The sequence below is a fragment of the Leptodactylus fuscus genome, chromosome 3 (assembly GCF_031893055.1).
Source record: "Leptodactylus fuscus isolate aLepFus1 chromosome 3, aLepFus1.hap2, whole genome shotgun sequence".
In the NCBI taxonomy this organism is placed as follows: Eukaryota; Metazoa; Chordata; class Amphibia; order Anura; family Leptodactylidae; genus Leptodactylus; species Leptodactylus fuscus.
This window is the reverse complement of record NC_134267.1, coordinates 146,000,967-146,026,259: the sequence shown is the minus strand read 5'-3', so window position 1 is coordinate 146,026,259 and position 25,293 is coordinate 146,000,967. Positions and strand designations below refer to the sequence as shown.

At 39.7% G+C, this 25,293-nt stretch overlaps 1 protein-coding gene across 2 annotated transcripts in view; it reads left to right on the top strand.

The window, feature by feature from the left end:
- The window catches only part of ECEL1 (endothelin converting enzyme like 1), a 109,808-nt gene extending 84,884 nt beyond the window's left edge, over nucleotides 1–24,924 (top strand). For both annotated transcript variants that reach the window (XM_075268485.1, XM_075268484.1), the window contains exons 13-17: nucleotides 15,578–15,702; nucleotides 18,865–18,930; nucleotides 19,913–20,008; nucleotides 24,191–24,267; nucleotides 24,825–24,924. In XM_075268485.1, coding sequence (XP_075124586.1) covers nucleotides 15,578–15,702; nucleotides 18,865–18,930; nucleotides 19,913–20,008; nucleotides 24,191–24,267; nucleotides 24,825–24,924 — 464 coding nt within the window. The remainder of the gene's footprint in view (nucleotides 1–15,577; nucleotides 15,703–18,864; nucleotides 18,931–19,912; nucleotides 20,009–24,190; nucleotides 24,268–24,824) is intronic.
- The last annotated feature ends 369 nt before the right edge of the window (nucleotides 24,925–25,293 follow it).

Here is a 25,293-nt window from a genome sequence, read left to right as displayed (position 1 = left end):
TGGCACTATATGGCAGTAGCAAGAAATGAGGGTATTTGTATTCCCAATATATTCTTTGAATTCCCAGTCAGACAATGGCACTGTATACCAGTAGTAAAAATTGTGGGTGCACGTAACCCCAATATATTCTTTGAATTACCACGTCGAGACAGACTGGCACTATATGGCAGTAGCAAGAAATGAGGGTATTTGTATTCCCAATATATTCTTTGAATTCCCAGTCAGACAATGGCACTGTATACCAGTAGTAAAAATTGTGGGTGCACGTAACCCCAATATATTCTTTGAATTACCAGTCAGAAACTGGCACTATATGGCAGTAGCAAGAAATGAGGGTATTTGTATTCCCAATATATTCTTTGAATTCCCAGTCAGACAATGGCACTGTATACCAGTAGTAAAAATTGTGGGTGCACGTAACCCCAATATATTCTTTGAATTCCCAGTCAGAAACTGGCACTATATGGCAGTAGCAAGAAATGAGGGTATTTGTATTCCCAATATATTCTTTGAATTCCCAGTCAGACAATGGCACTGTATACCAGTAGTAAAAATTGTGGGTGCACGTAACCCCAATATATTCTTTGAATTCCCAGTCAGAAACTGGCACTATATGGCAGTAGCAAGAAATGAGGGTATTTGTATTCCCAATATATTCTTTGAATTCCCAGTCAGACAATGGCACTGTATACCAGTAGTAAAAATTGTGGGTGCACGTAACCCCAATATATTCTTTGAATTCCCAGTCAGACACTGGCACTATATGGCAGTAGCAAGAAATGAGGGTATTTGTATTCCCAATATATTCTTTGAATTCCCAGTCAGACAATGGCACTGTATACCAGTAGTAAAAATTGTGGGTGCACGTAACCCCAATATATTCTTTGAATTCCCAGTCAGACACTGGCACTATATGGCAGTAGCAAGAAATGAGGGTATTTGTATTCCCAATATATTCTTTGAATTCCCAGTCAGACAATGGCACTGTATACCAGTAGTAAAAATTGTGGGTGCACGTAACCCCAATATATTCTTTGAATTACCAGTCAGAAACTGGCACTATATGGCAGTAGCAAGAAATGAGGGTATTTGTATTCCCAATATATTCTTTGAATTCCCAGTCAGACAATGGCACTGTATACCAGTAGTAAAAATTGTGGGTGCACGTAACCCCAATATATTCTTTGAATTCCCAGTCAGACACTGGCACTATATGGCAGTAGCAAGAAATGAGGGTATTTGTATTCCCAATATATTCTTTGAATTCCCAGTCAGACAATGGCACTGTATACCAGTAGTAAAAATTGTGGGTGCACGTAACCCCAATATATTCTTTGAATTCCCAGTCAGACACTGGCACTATATGGCAGTAGCAAGAAATGAGGGTATTTGTATTCCCAATATATTCTTTGAATTCCCAGTCAGACAATGGCACTGTATACCAGTAGTAAAAATTGTGGGTGCACGTAACCCCAATATATTCTTTGAATTACCAGTCAGAAACTGGCACTATATGGCAGTAGCAAGAAATGAGGGTATTTGTATTCCCAATATATTCTTTGAATTCCCAGTCAGACAATGGCACTGTATACCAGTAGTAAAAATTGTGGGTGCACGTAACCCCAATATATTCTTTGAATTCCCAGTCAGACACTGGCACTATATGGCAGTAGCAAGAAATGAGGGTATTTGTATTCCCAATATATTCTTTGAATTCCCAGTCAGACAATGGCACTGTATACCAGTAGTAAAAATTGTGGGTGCACGTAACCCCAATATATTCTTTGAATTCCCAGTCAGACACTGGCACTATATGGCAGTAGCAAGAAATGAGGGTATTTGTATTCCCAATATATTCTTTGAATTCCCAGTCAGACAATGGCACTGTATACCAGTAGTAAAAATTGTGGGTGCACGTAACCCCAATATATTCTTTGAATTACCAGTCAGAAACTGGCACTATATGGCAGTAGCAAGAAATGAGGGTATTTGTATTCCCAATATATTCTTTGAATTCCCAGTCAGACAATGGCACTGTACACCAGTAGTAAAAATTGTGGGTGCACGTAACCCCAATATATTCTTTGAATTACCAGTCAGAAACTGGCACTATATGGCAGTAGCAAGAAATGAGGGTATTTGTATTCCCAATATATTCTTTGAATTCCCAGTCAGACAATGGCACTGTATACCAGTAGTAAAAATTGTGGGTGCACGTAACCACAATATATTCTTTGAATTACCAGTCAGAAACTGGCACTATATGGCAGTAGCAAGAAATGAGGGTATTTGTATTCCCCAATATATTCTTTGAATTCCCAGTCAGACAATGGCACTGTATATCAGTAGTAAAAATTGTGGGTGCACGTAACCCCAATATATTCTTTGAATTCCCAGTCAGACACTGGCACTATATGGCAGTAGCAAGAAATGAGGGTATTTGTATTCCCAATATATTCTTTGAATTCCCAGTCAGACAATGGCACTGTATACCAGTAGTAAAAATTGTGGGTGCACGTAACCCCAATATATTCTTTGAATTCCCAGTCAGACACTGGCACTATATGGCAGTAGCAAGAAATGAGGGTATTTGTATTCCCAATATATTCTTTGAATTCCCAGTCAGACAATGGCACTGTATACCAGTAGTAAAAATTGTGGGTGCACGTAACCCCAATATATTCTTTGAATTACCAGTCAGAAACTGGCACTATATGGCAGTAGCAAGAAATGAGGGTATTTGTATTCCCAATATATTCTTTGAATTCCCAGTCAGACAATGGCACTGTATACCAGTAGTAAAAATTGTGGGTGCACGTAACCCCAATATATTCTTTGAATTACCAGTCAGAAACTGGCACTATATGGCAGTAGCAAGAAATGAGGGTATTTGTATTCCCAATATATTCTTTGAATTCCCAGTCAGACAATGGCACTGTATACCAGTAGTAAAAATTGTGGGTGCACGTAACCCCAATATATTCTTTGAATTCCCAGTCAGACACTGGCACTATATGGCAGTAGCAAGAAATGAGGGTATTTGTATTCCCAATATATTCTTTGAATTCCCAGTCAGACAATGGCACTGTATACCAGTAGTAAAAATTGTGGGTGCACGTAACCCCAATATATTCTTTGAATTACCAGTCAGAAACTGGCACTATATGGCAGTAGCAAGAAATGAGGGTATTTGTATTCCCAATATATTCTTTGAATTCCCAGTCAGACAATGGCACTGTATACCAGTAGTAAAAATTGTGGGTGCACGTAACCCCAATATATTCTTTGAATTCCCAGTCAGACACTGGCACTATATGGCAGTAGCAAGAAATGAGGGTATTTGTATTCCCAATATATTCTTTGAATTCCCAGTCAGACAATGGCACTGTATACCAGTAGTAAAAATTGTGGGTGCACGTAACCACAATATATTCTTTGAATTACCAGTCAGAAACTGGCACTATATGGCAGTAGCAAGAAATGAGGGTATTTGTATTCCCCAATATATTCTTTGAATTCCCAGTCAGACAATGGCACTGTATACCAGTAGTAAAAATTGTGGGTGCACGTAACCCCAATATATTCTTTGAATTCCCAGTCAGACACTGGCACTATATGGCAGTAGCAAGAAATGAGGGTATTTGTATTCCCAATATATTCTTTGAATTCCCAGTCAGACAATGGCACTGTATACCAGTAGTAAAAATTGTGGGTGCACGTAACCACAATATATTCTTTGAATTACCAGTCAGAAACTGGCACTATATGGCAGTAGCAAGAAATGAGGGTATTTATAACCCCAATATATTCTTTGAATTCCCAGTCAGACAATGGCACTGTATACCAGTAGTAAAAATTGTGGGTGCACGTAACCCCAATATATTCTTTGAATTCCCAGTCAGACACTGGCACTATATGGCAGTAGCAAGAAATGAGGGTATTTGTATTCCCAATATATTCTTTGAATTCCCAGTCAGACAATGGCACTGTATACCAGTAGTAAAAATTGTGGGTGCACGTAACCCCAATATATTCTTTGAATTACCAGTCAGAAACTGGCACTATATGGCAGTAGCAAGAAATGAGGGTATTTGTATTCCCAATATATTCTTTGAATTCCCAGTCAGACAATGGCACTGTATACCAGTAGTAAAAATTGTGGGTGCACGTAACCCCAATATATTCTTTGAATTACCAGTCAGAAACTGGCACTATATGGCAGTAGCAAGAAATGAGGGTATTTGTATTCCCAATATATTCTTTGAATTCCCAGTCAGACAATGGCACTGTATACCAGTAGTAAAAATTGTGGGTGCACGTAACCCCAATATATTCTTTGAATTCCCAGTCAGACACTGGCACTATATGGCAGTAGCAAGAAATGAGGGTATTTGTATTCCCAATATATTCTTTGAATTCCCAGTCAGACAATGGCACTGTATACCAGTAGTAAAAATTGTGGGTGCACGTAACCCCAATATATTCTTTGAATTACCAGTCAGAAACTGGCACTATATGGCAGTAGCAAGAAATGAGGGTATTTGTATTCCCAATATATTCTTTGAATTCCCAGTCAGACAATGGCACTGTATACCAGTAGTAAAAATTGTGGGTGCACGTAACCCCAATATATTCTTTGAATTCCCAGTCAGACACTGGCACTATATGGCAGTAGCAAGAAATGAGGGTATTTGTATTCCCAATATATTCTTTGAATTCCCAGTCAGACAATGGCACTGTATACCAGTAGTAAAAATTGTGGGTGCACGTAACCCCAATATATTCTTTGAATTCCCAGTCAGACACTGGCACTATATGGCAGTAGCAAGAAATGAGGGTATTTGTATTCCCAATATATTCTTTGAATTCCCAGTCAGACAATGGCACTGTATACCAGTAGTAAAAATTGTGGGTGCACGTAACCCCAATATATTCTTTGAATTACCAGTCAGAAACTGGCACTATATGGCAGTAGCAAGAAATGAGGGTATTTGTATTCCCAATATATTCTTTGAATTCCCAGTCAGACAATGGCACTGTATACCAGTAGTAAAAATTGTGGGTGCACGTAACCCCAATATATTCTTTGAATTCCCAGTCAGACACTGGCACTATATGGCAGTAGCAAGAAATGAGGGTATTTGTATTCCCAATATATTCTTTGAATTCCCAGTCAGACAATGGCACTGTATACCAGTAGTAAAAATTGTGGGTGCACGTAACCCCAATATATTCTTTGAATTCCCAGTCAGACACTGGCACTATATGGCAGTAGCAAGAAATGAGGGTATTTGTATTCCCAATATATTCTTTGAATTCCCAGTCAGACAATGGCACTGTATACCAGTAGTAAAAATTGTGTGTGCACGTAACCCCAATATATTCTTTGAATTACCAGTCAGAAACTGGCACTATATGGCAGTAGCAAGAAATGAGGGTATTTGTATTCCCAATATATTCTTTGAATTCCCAGTCAGACAATGGCACTGTATACCAGTAGTAAAAATTGTGGGTGCACGTAACCACAATATATTCTTTGAATTACCAGTCAGAAACTGGCACTATATGGCAGTAGCAAGAAATGAGGGTATTTATAACCCCAATATATTCTTTGAATTCCCAGTCAGACAATGGCACTGTATACCAGTAGTAAAAATTGTGGGTGCACGTAACCCCAATATATTCTTTGAATTACCAGTCAGAAACTGGCACTATATGGCAGTAGCAAGAAATGAGGGTATTTGTATTCCCAATATATTCTTTGAATTCCCAGTCAGACAATGGCACTGTATACCAGTAGTAAAAATTGTGGGTGCACGTAACCCCAATATATTCTTTGAATTACCAGTCAGAAACTGGCACTATATGGCAGTAGCAAGAAATGAGGGTATTTGTATTCCCAATATATTCTTTGAATTCCCAGTCAGACAATGGCACTGTATACCAGTAGTAAAAATTGTGGGTGCACGTAACCCCAATATATTCTTTGAATTCCCAGTCAGACACTGGCACTATATGGCAGTAGCAAGAAATGAGGGTATTTGTATTCCCAATATATTCTTTGAATTCCCAGTCAGACAATGGCACTGTATACCAGTAGTAAAAATTGTGGGTGCACGTAACCACAATATATTCTTTGAATTACCAGTCAGAAACTGGCACTATATGGCAGTAGCAAGAAATGAGGGTATTTATAACCCCAATATATTCTTTGAATTCCCAGTCAGACAATGGCACTGTATATCAGTAGTAAAAATTGTGGGTGCACGTAACCCCAATATATTCTTTGAATTCCCAGTCAGACACTGGCACTATATGGCAGTAGCAAGAAATGAGGGTATTTGTATTCCCAATATATTCTTTGAATTCCCAGTCAGACAATGGCACTGTATACCAGTAGTAAAAATTGTGGGTGCACGTAACCCCAATATATTCTTTGAATTCCCAGTCAGACACTGGCACTATATGGCAGTAGCAAGAAATGAGGGTATTTGTATTCCCAATATATTCTTTGAATTCCCAGTCAGACAATGGCACTGTATACCAGTAGTAAAAATTGTGGGTGCACGTAACCCCAATATATTCTTTGAATTACCAGTCAGAAACTGGCACTATATGGCAGTAGCAAGAAATGAGGGTATTTGTATTCCCAATATATTCTTTGAATTCCCAGTCAGACAATGGCACTGTATACCAGTAGTAAAAATTGTGGGTGCACGTAACCCCAATATATTCTTTGAATTACCAGTCAGAAACTGGCACTATATGGCAGTAGCAAGAAATGAGGGTATTTGTATTCCCAATATATTCTTTGAATTCCCAGTCAGACAATGGCACTGTATACCAGTAGTAAAAATTGTGGGTGCACGTAACCCCAATATATTCTTTGAATTCCCAGTCAGACACTGGCACTATATGGCAGTAGCAAGAAATGAGGGTATTTGTATTCCCAATATATTCTTTGAATTCCCAGTCAGACAATGGCACTGTATACCAGTAGTAAAAATTGTGGGTGCACGTAACCCCAATATATTCTTTGAATTCCCAGTCAGACACTGGCACTATATGGCAGTAGCAAGAAATGAGGGTATTTGTATTCCCAATATATTCTTTGAATTCCCAGTCAGACAATGGCACTGTATACCAGTAGTAAAAATTGTGGGTGCACGTAACCCCAATATATTCTTTGAATTCCCAGTCAGACACTGGCACTATATGGCAGTAGCAAGAAATGAGGGTATTTGTATTCCCAATATATTCTTTGAATTCCCAGTCAGACAATGGCACTGTATACCAGTAGTAAAAATTGTGTGTGCACGTAACCCCAATATACTCTTTGAATTACCAGTCAGAAACTGGCACTATATGGCAGTAGCAAGAAATGAGGGTATTTGTATTCCCAATATATTCTTTGAATTCCCAGTCAGACAATGGCACTGTATACCAGTAGTAAAAATTGTGGGTGCACGTAACCCCAATATATTCTTTGAATTACCAGTCAGAAACTGGCACTATATGGCAGTAGCAAGAAATGAGGGTATTTGTATTCCCAATATATTCTTTGAATTCCCAGTCAGACAATGGCACTGTATACCAGTAGTAAAAATTGTGGGTGCACGTAACCCCAATATATTCTTTGAATTACCAGTCAGAAACTGGCACTATATGGCAGTAGCAAGAAATGAGGGTATTTGTATTCCCAATATATTCTTTGAATTCCCAGTCAGACAATGGCACTGTATACCAGTAGTAAAAATTGTGGGTGCACGTAACCCCAATATATTCTTTGAATTACCAGTCAGAAACTGGCACTATATGGCAGTAGCAAGAAATGAGGGTATTTATAACCCCAATATATTCTTTGAATTCCCAGTCAGACAATGGCACTGTATACCAGTAGTAAAAATTGTGGGTGCACGTAACCCCAATATATTCTTTGAATTCCCAGTCAGACACTGGCACTATATGGCAGTAGCAAGAAATGAGGGTATTTGTATTCCCAATATATTCTTTGAATTCCCAGTCAGACAATGGCACTGTATACCAGTAGTAAAAATTGAGGGTGCACGTAACCACAATATATTCTTTGAATTACCAGTCAGAAACTGGCACTATATGGCAGTAGCAAGAAATGAGGGTATTTATAACCCCAATATATTCTTTGAATTCCCAGTCAGACAATGGCACTGTATACCAGTAGTAAAAATTGTGGGTGCACGTAACCCCAATATATTCTTTGAATTCCCAGTCAGACACTGGCACTATATGGCAGTAGCAAGAAATGAGGGTATTTGTATTCCCAATATATTCTTTGAATTCCCAGTCAGACAATGGCACTGTATACCAGTAGTAAAAATTGTGGGTGCACGTAACCCCAATATATTCTTTGAATTACCAGTCAGAAACTGGCACTATATGGCAGTAGCAAGAAATGAGGGTATTTGTATTCCCAATATATTCTTTGAATTCCCAGTCAGACAATGGCACTGTATACCAGTAGTAAAAATTGTGGGTGCACGTAACCCCAATATATTCTTTGAATTACCAGTCAGAAACTGGCACTATATGGCAGTAGCAAGAAATGAGGGTATTTGTATTCCCAATATATTCTTTGAATTCCCAGTCAGACAATGGCACTGTATACCAGTAGTAAAAATTGTGGGTGCACGTAACCCCAATATATTCTTTGAATTCCCAGTCAGACACTGGCACTATATGGCAGTAGCAAGAAATGAGGGTATTTGTATTCCCAATATATTCTTTGAATTCCCAGTCAGACAATGGCACTGTATACCAGTAGTAAAAATTGTGGGTGCACGTAACCCCAATATATTCTTTGAATTCCCAGTCAGACACTGGCACTATATGGCAGTAGCAAGAAATGAGGGTATTTGTATTCCCAATATATTCTTTGAATTCCCAGTCAGACAATGGCACTGTATACCAGTAGTAAAAATTGTGGGTGCACGTAACCCCAATATATTCTTTGAATTAGCAGTCAGAAACTGGCACTATATGGCAGTAGCAAGAAATGAGGGTATTTGTATTCCCAATATATTCTTTGAATTCCCAGTCAGACAATGGCACTGTATACCAGTAGTAAAAATTGTGGGTGCACGTAACCCCAATATATTCTTTGAATTACCAGTCAGAAACTGGCACTATATGGCAGTAGCAAGAAATGAGGGTATTTGTATTCCCAATATATTCTTTGAATTCCCAGTCAGACAATGGCACTGTATACCAGTAGTAAAAATTGTGGGTGCACGTAACCCCAATATATTCTTTGAATTCCCAGTCAGAAACTGGCACTATATGGCAGTAGCAAGAAATGAGGGTATTTGTATTCCCAATATATTCTTTGAATTCCCAGTCAGACAATGGCACTGTATACCAGTAGTAAAAATTGTGGGTGCACGTAACCCCAATATATTCTTTGAATTACCAGTCAGAAACTGGCACTATATGGCAGTAGCAAGAAATGAGGGTATTTGTATTCCCAATATATTCTTTGAATTCCCAGTCAGACAATGGCACTGTATACCAGTAGTAAAAATTGTGGGTGCACGTAACCCCAATATATTCTTTGAATTCCCAGTCAGACACTGGCACTATATGGCAGTAGCAAGAAATGAGGGTATTTGTATTCCCAATATATTCTTTGAATTCCCAGTCAGACAATGGCACTGTATACCAGTAGTAAAAATTGTGGGTGCACGTAACCCCAATATATTCTTTGAATTACCAGTCAGAAACTGGCACTATATGGCAGTAGCAAGAAATGAGGGTATTTGTATTCCCAATATATTCTTTGAATTCCCAGTCAGACAGTGGCACTGTATACCAGTAGTAAAAATTGTGGGTGCACGTAACCCCAATATATTCTTTGAATTACCAGTCAGAAACTGGCACTATATGGCAGTAGCAAGAAATGAGGGTATTTGTATTCCCAATATATTCTTTGAATTCCCAGTCAGACAATGGCACTGTATACCAGTAGTAAAAATTGTGGGTGCACGTAACCCCAATATATTCTTTGAATTCCCAGTCAGACACTGGCACTATATGGCAGTAGCAAGAAATGAGGGTATTTGTATTCCCAATATATTCTTTGAATTCCCAGTCAGACAATGGCACTGTATACCAGTAGTAAAAATTGTGGGTGCACGTAACCCCAATATATTCTTTGAATTACCAGTCAGAAACTGGCACTATATGGCAGTAGCAAGAAATGAGGGTATTTGTATTCCCAATATATTCTTTGAATTCCCAGTCAGACAATGGCACTGTATACCAGTAGTAAAAATTGTGGGTGCACGTAACCCCAATATATTCTTTGAATTCCCAGTCAGACACTGGCACTATATGGCAGTAGCAAGAAATGAGGGTATTTGTATTCCCAATATATTCTTTGAATTCCCAGTCAGACAATGGCACTGTATACCAGTAGTAAAAATTGTGGGTGCACGTAACCCCAATATATTCTTTGAATTCCCAGTCAGACACTGGCACTATATGGCAGTAGCAAGAAATGAGGGTATTTGTATTCCCAATATATTCTTTGAATTCCCAGTCAGACAATGGCACTGTATACCAGTAGTAAAAATTGTGGGTGCACGTAACCCCAATATATTCTTTGAATTACCAGTCAGAAACTGGCACTATATGGCAGTAGCAAGAAATGAGGGTATTTGTATTCCCAATATATTCTTTGAATTCCCAGTCAGACAATGGCACTGTATACCAGTAGTAAAAATTGTGGGTGCACGTAACCCCAATATATTCTTTGAATTCCCAGTCAGACACTGGCACTATATGGCAGTAGCAAGAAATGAGGGTATTTGTATTCCCAATATATTCTTTGAATTCCCAGTCAGACAATGGCACTGTATACCAGTAGTAAAAATTGTGGGTGCACGTAACCCCAATATATTCTTTGAATTCCCAGTCAGACACTGGCACTATATGGCAGTAGCAAGAAATGAGGGTATTTGTATTCCCAATATATTCTTTGAATTCCCAGTCAGACAATGGCACTGTATACCAGTAGTAAAAATTGTGTGTGCACGTAACCCCAATATATTCTTTGAATTACCAGTCAGAAACTGGCACTATATGGCAGTAGCAAGAAATGAGGGTATTTGTATTCCCAATATATTCTTTGAATTCCCAGTCAGACAATGGCACTGTATACCAGTAGTAAAAATTGTGGGTGCACGTAACCACAATATATTCTTTGAATTACCAGTCAGAAACTGGCACTATATGGCAGTAGCAAGAAATGAGGGTATTTATAACCCCAATATATTCTTTGAATTCCCAGTCAGACAATGGCACTGTATACCAGTAGTAAAAATTGTGGGTGCACGTAACCCCAATATATTCTTTGAATTACCAGTCAGAAACTGGCACTATATGGCAGTAGCAAGAAATGAGGGTATTTGTATTCCCAATATATTCTTTGAATTCCCAGTCAGACAATGGCACTGTATACCAGTAGTAAAAATTGTGGGTGCACGTAACCCCAATATATTCTTTGAATTACCAGTCAGAAATTGGCACTATATGGCAGTAGCAAGAAATGAGGGTATTTGTATTCCCAATATATTCTTTGAATTCCCAGTCAGACAATGGCACTGTATACCAGTAGTAAAAATTGTGGGTGCACGTAACCCCAATATATTCTTTGAATTCCCAGTCAGACACTGGCACTATATGGCAGTAGCAAGAAATGAGGGTATTTGTATTCCCAATATATTCTTTGAATTCCCAGTCAGACAATGGCACTGTATACCAGTAGTAAAAATTGTGGGTGCACGTAACCACAATATATTCTTTGAATTACCAGTCAGAAACTGGCACTATATGGCAGTAGCAAGAAATGAGGGTATTTATAACCCCAATATATTCTTTGAATTCCCAGTCAGACAATGGCACTGTATACCAGTAGTAAAAATTGTGGGTGCACGTAACCCCAATATATTCTTTGAATTCCCAGTCAGACACTGGCACTATATGGCAGTAGCAAGAAATGAGGGTATTTGTATTCCCAATATATTCTTTGAATTCCCAGTCAGACAATGGCACTGTATACCAGTAGTAAAAATTGTGGGTGCACGTAACCCCAATATATTCTTTGAATTCCCAGTCAGACACTGGCACTATATGGCAGTAGCAAGAAATGAGGGTATTTGTATTCCCAATATATTCTTTGAATTCCCAGTCAGACAATGGCACTGTATACCAGTAGTAAAAATTGTGGGTGCACGTAACCCCAATATATTCTTTGAATTACCAGTCAGAAACTGGCACTATATGGCAGTAGCAAGAAATGAGGGTATTTGTATTCCCAATATATTCTTTGAATTCCCAGTCAGACAATGGCACTGTATACCAGTAGTAAAAATTGTGGGTGCACGTAACCCCAATATATTCTTTGAATTCCCAGTCAGACACTGGCACTATATGGCAGTAGCAAGAAATGAGGGTATTTGTATTCCCAATATATTCTTTGAATTCCCAGTCAGACAATGGCACTGTATACCAGTAGTAAAAATTGTGGGTGCACGTAACCCCAATATATTCTTTGAATTCCCAGTCAGACACTGGCACTATATGGCAGTAGCAAGAAATGAGGGTATTTGTATTCCCAATATATTCTTTGAATTCCCAGTCAGACAATGGCACTGTATACCAGTAGTAAAAATTGTGGGTGCACGTAACCCCAATATATTCTTTGAATTCCCAGTCAGAAACTGGCACTATATGGCAGTAGCAAGAAATGAGGGTATTTATAACCCCAATATATTCTTTGAATTCCCAGTCAGACAATGGCACTGTATACCAGTAGTAAAAATTGTGGGTGCACGTAACCCCAATATATTCTTTGAATTACCAGTCAGAAACTGGCACTATATGGCAGTAGCAAGAAATGAGGGTATTTATAACCCCAATATATTCTTTGAATTCCCAGTCAGACAATGGCACTGTATACCAGTAGTAAAAATTGTGGGTGTATATAGCCCCAATTCTATTGCTAGGGGACTTGCAGGGTATTTCTGGGGTGAAGGTGGGGGGGCACACCGTTGGAACGGGTATCGGGGTATATATCGGGTATACGGGAATACACTGACAGTGTATTCCATTCAGGATCCTGGGAAAGCTGGGTTGCGGCGATTGAGCCCGTCAGTGCCACGTTACACTGACAAGCTTCTCCCTGGAATTTAGCTCTTACAAGAGCTGTTGTGGTTGTCTTCTCCTTCCTATCCTAGCCTGTCCCTGCCTACCCAGAATCTAAGCCCTAGCTAGCTGGACGGAAACCTCCGTCCTCGGTGAATTGCAAGCTCAGAATGACGCGAACCTGGGCGGCGCTGTTCTTTTAAATTAGAGGTCACATGTTTTCGGCAGCCAATGGGTTTTGCCTACTTTTCTCAACGTCACCGGTGTCGTAGTTCCTGTCCCACCTACCCTGCGCTGTTATTGGAGCAAAAAAGGCGCCAGGGAAGGTGGGAGGGGAATCGAGTAATGGCGCACTTTACCCCGCGGTGTTCGATTCGATTCGAACATGCCTAACAGCCTAATATCCGATCGAACATGAGTTCGATAGAACACTGTTCGCTCATCTCTACTTATTACCAAAAACTAATGAAAAGTCATTGAAAACTGTTTTTCCAGTGACTTTTCAGTGTTTTTGGTTGTCTTTTGAGCACAATGCTCTCAGTATCTATGCAATACTGTCCTTTGTACACCTGAAGAAGAAACCAGCTTCCGGTTTCGAAACGCGTTGTGTGCGAGGCTGTAATAAATGAATGAAACAAGAACTACGGTTGGTAAGCGCGGATCCTTTTATCCATTTGATACTTCTGTAGAAGTTGGTTGGATAGGTCCTTTTCTGAATAGTACCATGCATACGTGATACTTTCACGGTTAAGATCTGCCAGCTACTAGCCATTTTGTCTATGAAGTGATATTTGAGTGCTGTGATCATTTCACAGCGCTTAAAGGTGATTATATGTTGAATAATACTTTGTGGAATCACTTTAAAAGGGTAATGCACAAGGTGCCGCGCGGTGCTCTCTCTTGTGTTTTCTGTAATAAGATATCACACTGGATCGGTTTAACCAAATGTAGAATTTCAGGTTAATTCTGCCGCTTACTCCTTATATTTCAAGGGCATGGCAGTGTAATATAAGTTTTACTACCACAGCAGTCCGTGATCTGTTTTGCAATAGTCACACATGATGACATAAGCAGGTATAAGAGTGTGTCCTGTGGTCAATAAATGCAGAAAATCTCACTTCAATTATAAAACACTTAAAATGTAATAGTTCATTAGAAGTCATTTACAGTGATGGAAATGTTCAATATCCTGGACTCTCTAGGTCTAGGTTATTATTGCAATATCCTTACACTATACATCATGGTTGCTGTAAATCCATCTCTGAATATTTATTAATAGTATTTGTTAACATATATTAATTAGAGATGAGCGAGTAGTTAAATACTCGATATTCTATGTATATATACTCTATATATACATATACTCTATTATAGTCTATGGGGGAAAAATGCTCATTTCAGGGGTAGGCAACATTCAATCAAATTGAACTTACCAAGTCCACGAGTGAAGTTCGGGCTGGATTCTCCGAGAAGTCTTCTCCGTGCAGCGTCCCCCCGGCGTCTTCCGGCTCTGAATTCACTCTGCCAGGCATCAGGCCTGGGCACAGCCGACTACGCTTGCCCGCACTACAAGAAAATGGCCGCTTACAGTCAAAGCGGCCATTTTCTTGTAGCGTGGGCATGCGCAGTCGCCTCTGCCCAGGCCCGATGCCTGGCAGAGTGAATTCAGAGCCAGAAGACGCCACGGGGACGCTGCACGGAGAAGACTTCTAAAGGTAGGAGAAGAACCAGCGTTGATTGTCTGACTGTATAGCATTCGGCCAATCAATACGGCTTCTGCATCGACTTTTTCCATTCGAATAGCGAGTGGTACTCGATTGAGTACGAGTATTTCGAATACCGTAGTATTCGATCGAATACCTACTCGATCTAATACTACTCGCTCATCTCTAAGATTAATCTAATAGTCTAGATTATTAAAATGCAGTTAAAATATATAGGAATTCATACCTGAATACTAATACATGCATAGTCCCATAATGTACTATATTAATACATCATTAAGACCACACGTAGCGAGCCAGAGCCAAAAAGTGCTGCAGTAAAAAAATGCGGTGGAAATGCATCGGGTTTTTTCCCACAGCGCTTTTCACAGACTTTCTGCTTCTATTATGCCTATACAGAAAATGACAGCGTTTCCAAAGGAACAATTGACATGCTGCAGATTTTTTTTCTGCAGTGTTTGGATGGGATTAGACAGAATCCCATCTACTTTGCAGGTACTGTAAAACCTTGCAGTTTTTAACCAGGTGTTTACACCATGTGGGGCCCCGACCTATAGAAAGAGAATGTTGTAAAATTGAATACATTTGTTTTTAATATATTTTGTACTATTTCTATATTTATATGATATTTTAATAATACTTTTGCTATCTCTTAATCTTTTTTTTAATTGTAGGGGGTCAATATGACTCATTTGGGAATCTCATTCACTGGTGGACTGAGGAATCCTACAGCAAATTCCTGAAGAAAGCAGAATGCATTGTAGATTTGTATGAAAACTTCACTGTATACAACCAGCGGGTGAGAAAACCATGTATAATGGTTGGAAAGTTTCAGTCTGATCTGTCATAAATAATATGAAATTAGTCTACAACAATTCATAAGCATAAACTATTTAAGGCTGGGTTCAGACGGGGTATTTTGGTCCAGAATTTGACATGGAGGCCGCCTCAGATTCCGGAACAAAAAAACGGTAGACGCAACTGGATGCCGGTGCAGTGCACTGGCATCCAGTCGCGGCACTCCGCTTCGGATTAGGCCCAAATGAAAGGGCCTAGTCGGGAGGGACTGTCTTCAGGTGGAGGTCTGTGGCCGAACCTGCTGTGGAATCCGCCTGATGAAAGGGCATGTCGCTTCTTTTTTCCACAAGCGGGAACAAACCACTCACAGAAAAAAGAAATGACTGGTACCCATTGATTTTAATGGAAGACGTTTTTGTGGTCAGGATTTTGATGCGGATTCCGTGTCAAAATCCTGACCACAAAAACCCCATCTAGCCTAAGGCTAAGGCCCCATGTGGCAAGCCACAACCAAAAAGCCCAGTGGAAACGCATTGCTGGTTTTTCCCACAGCACTTTACACAGAAAGTCCGCAGCATTTTCCTTTGTGAACTCTCCCAAGGCAAAGTTGCTGGATTTATGCTACTTGTGTCCCCGCCTAAGGCTCAGGCACCATGTTCCATAAAACAATGTGTTTTTGTTATAGATTTTGATGTATTTTTTATTTTGAGCCAAAGCCATGAGTGGATTTAGGAGAAGGAAAACGTTTTTCCTTTATGTTTCCCATGATGTTTGAAGCCACTCTTGCCATTTGGCTCTAAAATATGTGTCCTCAACCTAAAGTGGTATTTCAGTTTTATATGGATCAGAATGTCTTTGCATATTGAAAAGTTCTGCAGTTTCCCAATATACTTTGTGCCCAGTTCCTCTCCTTTCTCAAGATACCTGCTTGCTGAATGAGAGCTCTGATACACTCAGTTGCACTTGATCTGAGCCTCTTTATACTATGTGGATGATGTATCAGTTCACTGACAGCAAGCAGGTATCTTAGGAAAGATGGTGAATAACTAAAATATAGTATATTACAAAGTCACATAACCTTATATTATACAATGAAAACTTTCTATTCTATTTTAAAAAAAAAAGTGATGTTACTTATTATAAAATTTAGCTGACCCCTTCTCATGACATGTGCTATCCGTTCTTAGTTATATATGATTTATAAGTCAGACATCGAAATTCACATGAAAGATTTTGATCTAAAAATATGAGAACATTCACCATTACACAATTTCTTGAGTGTCTTTCATACAGTCAGATTTTGTGCATTTGCTGCCCTCTATATTTTCACACTCAAAACTGAGGGGTGCAGAGTGATGCTATGGAAGCCATTGACTGTTGGTGTCTGTGTACACCACAGCTACAATTTGATGTTAACTGGATATACTTTATAATATTGTCATGTGGGGTGTGATGAATCCTTTGACAAATGCTGCAGAAACAAAGATGCTAAAAAAAATGTATTCAAACTCATCCCCTTTATGGAAAGAAATCATGACTTAATGTTTACACAGATTATTGTCCCTTTTGACGCCCCCACAAATAATATTGCTCTCTCTTTTTGGCCCCCACACAGTCATATTTTATCCTTAAATTTGACATGTTGGCTGAACCTGAAACTTTTGGGGTTCATCACCCAGGAAGCGCTATTATACTATGGGTTCTCCACAGATCCTAGAGTATAATATGAGGAGGCCTGGAGAAGGTAAAGAAAAATGACAAGCACCTTGCCTCACCTCTCCTGGGCATCTTCGCGGCACCAGCGGTATCTGATGTCCTACTTGTGCCCCTGTCTTACGGCATTCGTAGAAAGGGTCACCAGTGAAGCCTGTGATTGTGCCTTTGCAGCGAAGTGGAGCGCAGTGGTGACCCCGGGGCGCATAATGTCAGATGCATGCCAGAAGAGTTCTGAAGAGGATGCCAGTGAGCCATTGGACACCCAGGAGAGGTGAGTATAACTGTTTATTATTTTTACTCACCTCCCCTGGGGCTACACAAGTTCGGTAGCAACAGTGAAGGAAATAATTATTTGACCCCTTGCTGATTTTGTAAGTTTTCCCACTGACAAAGACATAACAGTCTATAATTTTAAAGGTAGGTTCATTTGAACAGTGAGAGCTGGAATATCAAAAATAAAATCCAGAAAATCACATTGTATAAGTTTTATAAATGTATTTGCATTTTGCATAGAGAAATAAGAATTTGATTCCTCTGGCAAACTAGAATTAATACTTGGTGGCCAAACCCTTGTTGTCAACCCCAAACAGTATTATGCCACATTAGTGCCCCCTGCGCAGTATAATTCCACATTAGTTGCTCTTATATTCAGACACATCTTTTTGTCTGAAAAATACTATAAATACTGGACGTGTTCAGCTCGGACCTTTAATTGACGGCTCTTGATCAATATTATTTGCTTTTTTTATATTATGACTGATTGGGGTATACTGTATCCTAAAATATGGGACAAGGATAGTTCTAAAATATAAATGAATCTAGAAAGCAGACAGCAGAAAATAAGTTGCATTTTAGAAATTATGCATCAGGATCTTCTTCAAACAAAGGAATGAATACAAAGACTCTGTAGATAAGATGATGCATAAAGTATCGTTATTACATCTACCCAAGAAGGCAAATATTATATTCCAAGTATAGCCATATTTCTTCCATTAAAAGCCAAATAAAGTCAGTTATTAATGTTGTCTCGGCTAGTAGATCCCATGTATATTTATGGCTTACTAATTCAATATACGGTATATCATTACACCGCCAGATAAGGATTCTACCACAACGATTCTGTGTCATTGAATGCATCTTTTCATACAGATTGAAACTTTCATGCTGTGGATCAATTCTAGTATAATAATATTATACAGTAATGGAAATATAATTGTAATGGTAAATTGCAAGATAAGCTACTTTGCCTTAAAAATTCACAATAACCATTCTTATAACATGTTTGTGGTTTATTGTTCTTGGGTTTCATGGTTTTGTTCTTTGGGGGCTCCAGTCTTAGTCCCCCAGTTAGAATACAAGTTATCTAGCTTTTAGTAGCTATGTGTGAAATAAATAAGCAGATGGATTATAAGTATAAGTAAAAATGTGGCTACATCTTGTTTTCCAGGTAAATGGAAGACTCACTTTGGGAGAAAATATTGCAGACATGGGTGGCCTTAAATTAGCATATTATGTAAGTATGTTATATGATTTTTAATAAATCTGCCATGTTTATCTGCATAATTTTCATTGCTTACTCCTACTTTAGTCTTATGTAATGTATTTAATGTCTTATCACTGCCCACACCCAAGCCTATAACTTAAAGAGGACCTTTCATCAGATTGGGCACAGGTAGTTTTATATACTGCTGGAAAGCTGACAGTGCGCTGAATTCAGCGCACTGTCGGCTTTCCCGATCTGTGTCCCGGGTAAAGCGCTATCGGCCCCGTTACCGTAGAGCTTTACAGTCAGAAGGGTGTTCCTGACACTCTGTCAGGAACGTCTTTCTGCCCAGCAGCGCCTATTGTGCTGTGCTGTGTGAGCGGGGAGGAACGCCCCCTCCCTCTCCTGATAACACTCGTCTATGGACGAGCTGTGTGAGCAGAGGGACGGGGCGATCCTCCCCGCTCACACTGTACAGCGCGATAGGCGCTGCTGTGCAGAAGGGCGTCCCTGGCTAAGTGTCAGAAACGCCCTTCTGACTGTAAAGCGCCACGGTACCGGGACCGATAGTGCTTTACCCGGGGCACAGATCGGGAAAGCCGACAGTGCGCTGAATTCAGCACACTGTCGGCTTTCCAGCAGTATATAAAACTACCTGTGCCCAATCTGATGAAAGGTCCTCTTTAAGAAAAATTCCCCTAGTGGAAAAAAAAGCTAGCAGAACCCATTGAAATCAATGGGAGGCTTTTTTTTTCAGCGTGGAAAATTCCACACCAAATTCCTCACCATTTTCCTCTATGTGAATGGACCCTTAGTGGTTCTTACACCTTGTTAGTTTCCCTGTGTAAAGGGCAGTTTGACCTCATCTCCTCTCACATTTGCACATTCAATATAGGTGGCGCTTCCAGACAAGGTAAATAATTTAGTATTAATGCTCTGATTTATTACAGTATGCTCATAACTGACGTATTATAATTCTCACAGTATAATTCCCTGAATTATTCTTTACCAGGCATATCAGAAGTGGGTTAGAGAAAATGGTCCAGAACGTCCACTACCGCGTCTGAAATATACTCACGATCAGCTGTTTTTCATTGCATTTGCACAGGTGAGAAAACAAACTCATTTCCACTGTATATTGCTTCTTACTCCAAAAAGCGTGTGTGCTTGATTTTTTTTTTTTAAATAATAAAAAGAAAAATGAAAACACTCACCAGGACACTCAATATCAAACCAGTCACATTGTATTGTAAAGGACAGTACACTGAGCACTGCCATACCTTTAAAGGGATATTCCCATCTCAAGGATCCTATGCAGACTGCTAGCATTCCTAAATACATTGCTTTAGCAATGCTGCCTGCTATGTCAAATTATTCCACTCATTGTTCACACATTGTTGTCAAGGCACCCGACCTGTATCTAAGATAAGATGATCCTTTAATAGTCCCACATTGGGGAAATTTCAGCATGTTACAGCAGCATAGTAATACAGATACAGGATAATACACAGTAATATATTACAGACGTAGACACACATAAGCTGAGAAGAGAAGATATACTAGGAGTCCATAGCAGCTAAGGAAAAACGGAAGAGAAAGAAGAAGACCTCATGGTCATCGTCATAATCATTAGTTCTCTGTGCGGAGTGATCTTCGCTTGGTCTGATGTAGATTATACAGCCTGATCGCGGTTGGAAGGAAGGACCTGCGATAGCGCTCCTTCTCACACTTGGGGTGAAGCAGACGGTCACTTACAGTGCTGCCAAGTCCCATCAGGGTCCCATACATGGGGTGGGATTTGTTCTCCCGCATGGAGGTCACCACAGACAGTATCCTTCTGTCACCCACCACCTGTACTGGGTCCAAGGGGCTCCCCAGGACAGAGCTGGCCCTCCTGATCAGCCTGTGAAGTCTATTTCTGTCCCTGGTTGATATACTGCTCCCCCAGCAGGCCACACCGAAAAAGATGGCTGGGGCAAAAACAGAGTTGAAGAAGGCCCTAAGAAGTGTCCCCTGGACTCCGAAGGCCCTCAGCCTCCTGAGCAGGTAGAGTCTGCTGTGGCCCTTTCTGTGCAGCGCCTCCAGGTGATCAGCCCAGTCTAGTTTATTGTTGAGGATCACGCCTAGATACTTATAGGTCCTGACTATCTCAATACATGTTCCTTGGATCTCCACTGGGGTCGGAGCACCTCTCCGTTTACTAAAGTCCACCACCATCTCCTTGGTCTTCCCAGCATTAATCCTGAGCTGGTTCTGCTGGCACCATTCAACAAAATCCCGGTTTAAGTCTCTGTATTCCCTATCTTCACCATCAGTGATAAGGCCTACTATTGCAGAGTCATCGGAGTACTTCTGTAAGTAACAGCTGGATGAGTTGTGCCTAAAGTCAGCAGTGTACAGTGTGAAGAGAAATGGGGCAAGAACTGTACCTTGTGGTGCCCCCGTACTACAGATCACAGTGTCAGACACACCGTCTTGGGCTCTCACATACTGAGGGCGGTTTGTCAGGTAGTCTAGTATCCAGTTGGACAGGTGGTGGTCCACACCACCAAGGTTCAGCTTCTCCCTCAGTAGCCCTGGCTGAATGGTGTTGAACGCACTGGAGAAATCAAAGAACATTATTCTCACAGTGTTCCCGGGTTTCTCCAGGTGAGAGAGAGCTCTATGAAGAAGGTGGATGATGGCGTCATCCACCCCAATGCCTGGCCGATAGGCAAACTGGAGGGGGTCCAGAGCGGAGCTCACTAGGGGGCGTAGGTGTGTCAGGACCAGTCTCTCTAGAATCTTCATCAGGTGGGATGTCAGTGCTACAGGTCGGTAGTCATTGTAGCCCATCGAGTTGGGTTTCTTTGGGACTGGTACTACGCAAGATGTTTTCCACAGTCTGATTGTAAGTCGGATGATGTGACTCACTCGCTGCTCCTTGGAACTGTTATTTACTGCTCTTCCATCAAGACAATCAGGTCAGCTAATTTCAGTTTGCTGATAAAGGCTCAGACGGTATTATTCTCTATGTAAACACAGAAATAACACTGAATTTACTGCAAGTCCATTGTTTGAATAGAGCATGTAATGCCCAGGCTTGTTGAAGACTACAGGAAGTGTGAAGAAGAGCGAGCAGGCAACCTGCTGAGAAAGGGAGATGGGAAACACTCTTTAAATACTCCAATAAATGCAGCCTTTTAATAAATATACAGATTTAATTACTTATTACATGGTTCAATAATCTGGTAAATTATCAGAACAAGCATCCTATGAACACTCGTTCCTGATAATTGCCCTGTTAAATTGTACTACTAATCAGACAATGATTAATGAACAATTGGTTATTTGTTGGCTGATTCCATTTTTGATGCAGTGTTAAAGATACATATTATTGACAGAGCATCTCTGCATGTTATCAGAGAAGTTCTGGCAACTATCTGGGTGTCGGGGGAACACCCCAACTATTCCAATATCCAGGTATGCCGTGAGGTGGCGAATTAAAAGAAGGTGTGGTGAAGTATCGAGCACTCGGGAGATGTACAGAGACACAGACAAAGTTCTGTTCCAAAGTAAATATCACTTTATTGCAAGCAAGGATAAGATTATAAAGGAAAATAATGGCTTTATGCCAGCTTAAGCGTCACAAAATACATCACATAAATATATGTAGTATAATTATTGTATATATAATTTGGTCAGAGAATAAAATGGGCATTTACATATGATGAGCTTGTGCACCCAGGAGTCCGCCATCTTGAACACCTGAAAACAGTAAATAATTCTACTCATAATAGCCAGTAGACCTTGAGGATGTCTTCACAACATTTTAATGAGGACTAGCTCTTATCACCATGTCTTCCCAGATAATGGGGAGCATAGGAACGTAGAAACATTCTCAAGGACTCAATAACAAAATATTCTGACCATGAGACTGTGACAATCAACATTTTACAGAAATCCTATCTCTACGTGGCAAGAAAATTTATACAAAGGTTAAACATTGAGTATACAGAGCAAGATGGCTTAATGAACCACTGTCTGTCTTATACAGATATTCTGTCACTCACACAGGGCAAGAATGATAGTGTTATTCATTAACAGATAGTGGTATACAATGACAGAGGTTAGCACGGATGAACACAACCAAGTGAGGCACAGAACTAAGCTAACTACTTCTGCCCACACTGTCTCATTGATCATTGGATATCTCTGTGCCCAGGCCCTCACTAATAAAAATTCTGACATGTCACAAGCCATGTCAAAAGATTTCTAAATACTCTTAGAAATTAGAACTCTTAGTATCTAGATTTCTAGATACTCTTCAACCTTTATCAATGTTTATATTTAAAATATGTTAAAGAGGTTTTCCCATGAAAATAACCATATCTATATTTGTTGACAATTAAAAGTGAAATGGGTTTTTTTTGTTTTAAATATACATAATTAAAAATTTCAAAGCGTTTCAAAGATTATCTTCTCGTGTATGATGAGTCCAGCCACAAAAAAGGAAATCGTGGCTGAGTTTTTGACACATGCCAGACCAAAGAAAGTTCCTGCATTCATGGTGGTATCCATTTGCAACCAATGAAGACAACTGACTGTCACCACTAAGATGATTACAGAATATCTTCAAAATTATGCACCAGACGGGGTAATGCCTCTCATCAGGGAGAGACTTATTAGACCATAAACATCCTGCTAAGAATTCTGGGTAAAGAATATACAAATAAGACCTCATTGGTGAAAAAGAGGAATTTGCTCCTGGCGCCACCTTTTGGAATAATAGAATAGAATAATACAGTACCTGGTTTTCAAAGAAACCTAAGGCGTAATCTGGGAATAACAGCCAAACCAGTATAAGTCCTCCAAAAGGAAGTGGTTCCCACCTGCAGACCGCTATTTTGAGGTTTTTGTAACTAATGAGTAACTATTGAGAGGCCAAAACTTTGAGAAAGCTGTCTGCAGATGGGAACCTCTTCCTTCTGGAAGAGTTAGTTAAATTGGCTTGGCTATTATACTCAGATTATATATAATCCATATGGAGCTGCCTTCCAAAAGGTGACGCTAGGAGGAAATTCCTCTTTTTTAACCAATGAGGCCTTATTTGTATATTATTTATAATTCTGCTAAATGTTAATCATTTACATCCATCAAAAAATGTTTAACTTATAATTGTCAACCTGATAATAATAATATGTTGTCAATTGTCAACCTGATCTAATATGTTTATGTTTGTGGGAGTACCCCTTTAATATCTGCTCATAATGAATATATAAGTTTATTTGATACATTATTTTTTTTTTAGAATTGGTGTATAAAAAGAAGATCTCAGTCTATATACCTACAGGTCCTGACTGATAAGCATGCTCCTGAACATTACCGGTATGATTAATACACATTTACAATAACATGTATATGTCTTATTCATCATCATTATTATAATGTCCATCATCTCTCACATTATTGTATTGCTACTTCCATCTTTTTTTTATCTAGATAGCAGTTAGTAATTTAAAGGTGTTGTCCAGGATTTAGTTTGTTTAGGCTATCCTTAGGATAGGCCGTAAATATCTTATCTGTGAAGAGCTGACAGGTGGCCCATACTATACACAACATGGGGTAGGAGGCAGTTGGCTCCATGTCTGGCATAGTGGCTGGGTGCCAATACTGAAGCTCAGCTGCCATCCCCTTAGTGGGAGCTGAGATTCAGTATCAGCTCCTGGCCACTACACAGGAACTGGAGCTACCGACTTCCAACCTCATGTTGTGTGTAGTATGGGTGTTGGAAGCACTCCTTAACCTTAGGCCATTAAAACCCAAATCCTGCACAACCCATTTAGAAACTGGTATCATCCATTTCCTACAATGGTTGCACATCAGTATCTTAACATCTCTATTTATCTAGTATTCTATTTTACAGTTTTTTTATTCTGTTTTAGGGTTATGGGTAGCGTCTCTCAGTTTGAAGAGTTTGGGAGAGTGTTCCACTGCCCAAGAAACTCCCCCATGAACCCGGTACAAAAATGTTCTGTGTGGTGATCCATAGAGGGCTTTGCAAAAATCAGCTCCACCACAGCACAAACCCTCCTCGTGTCTAAATCAGGAGAAGAATGTCTAAGTGTGCCTTCTTATACTGACTACCAAAGGGTTACTAAGCCCTTGTCATGCCTGCGTCTACGAGTCATTGACTTCTTGACCTACACAGAAGAAACAGTAATGTCCTGACACCAACAAAGAATTACATTTAAACATCTTTTCATTTCTACTGAAACAATATCTATGGTTATATTACCACAGATGATTTGGGACCAGTGAATCCCACAAACAGTAGTGTTAAGATGGTGAATTTTATCCTCAACTTAGTGGTACAACGATCTTCTGCAACACAGGAAACCTGAAATAATGTTC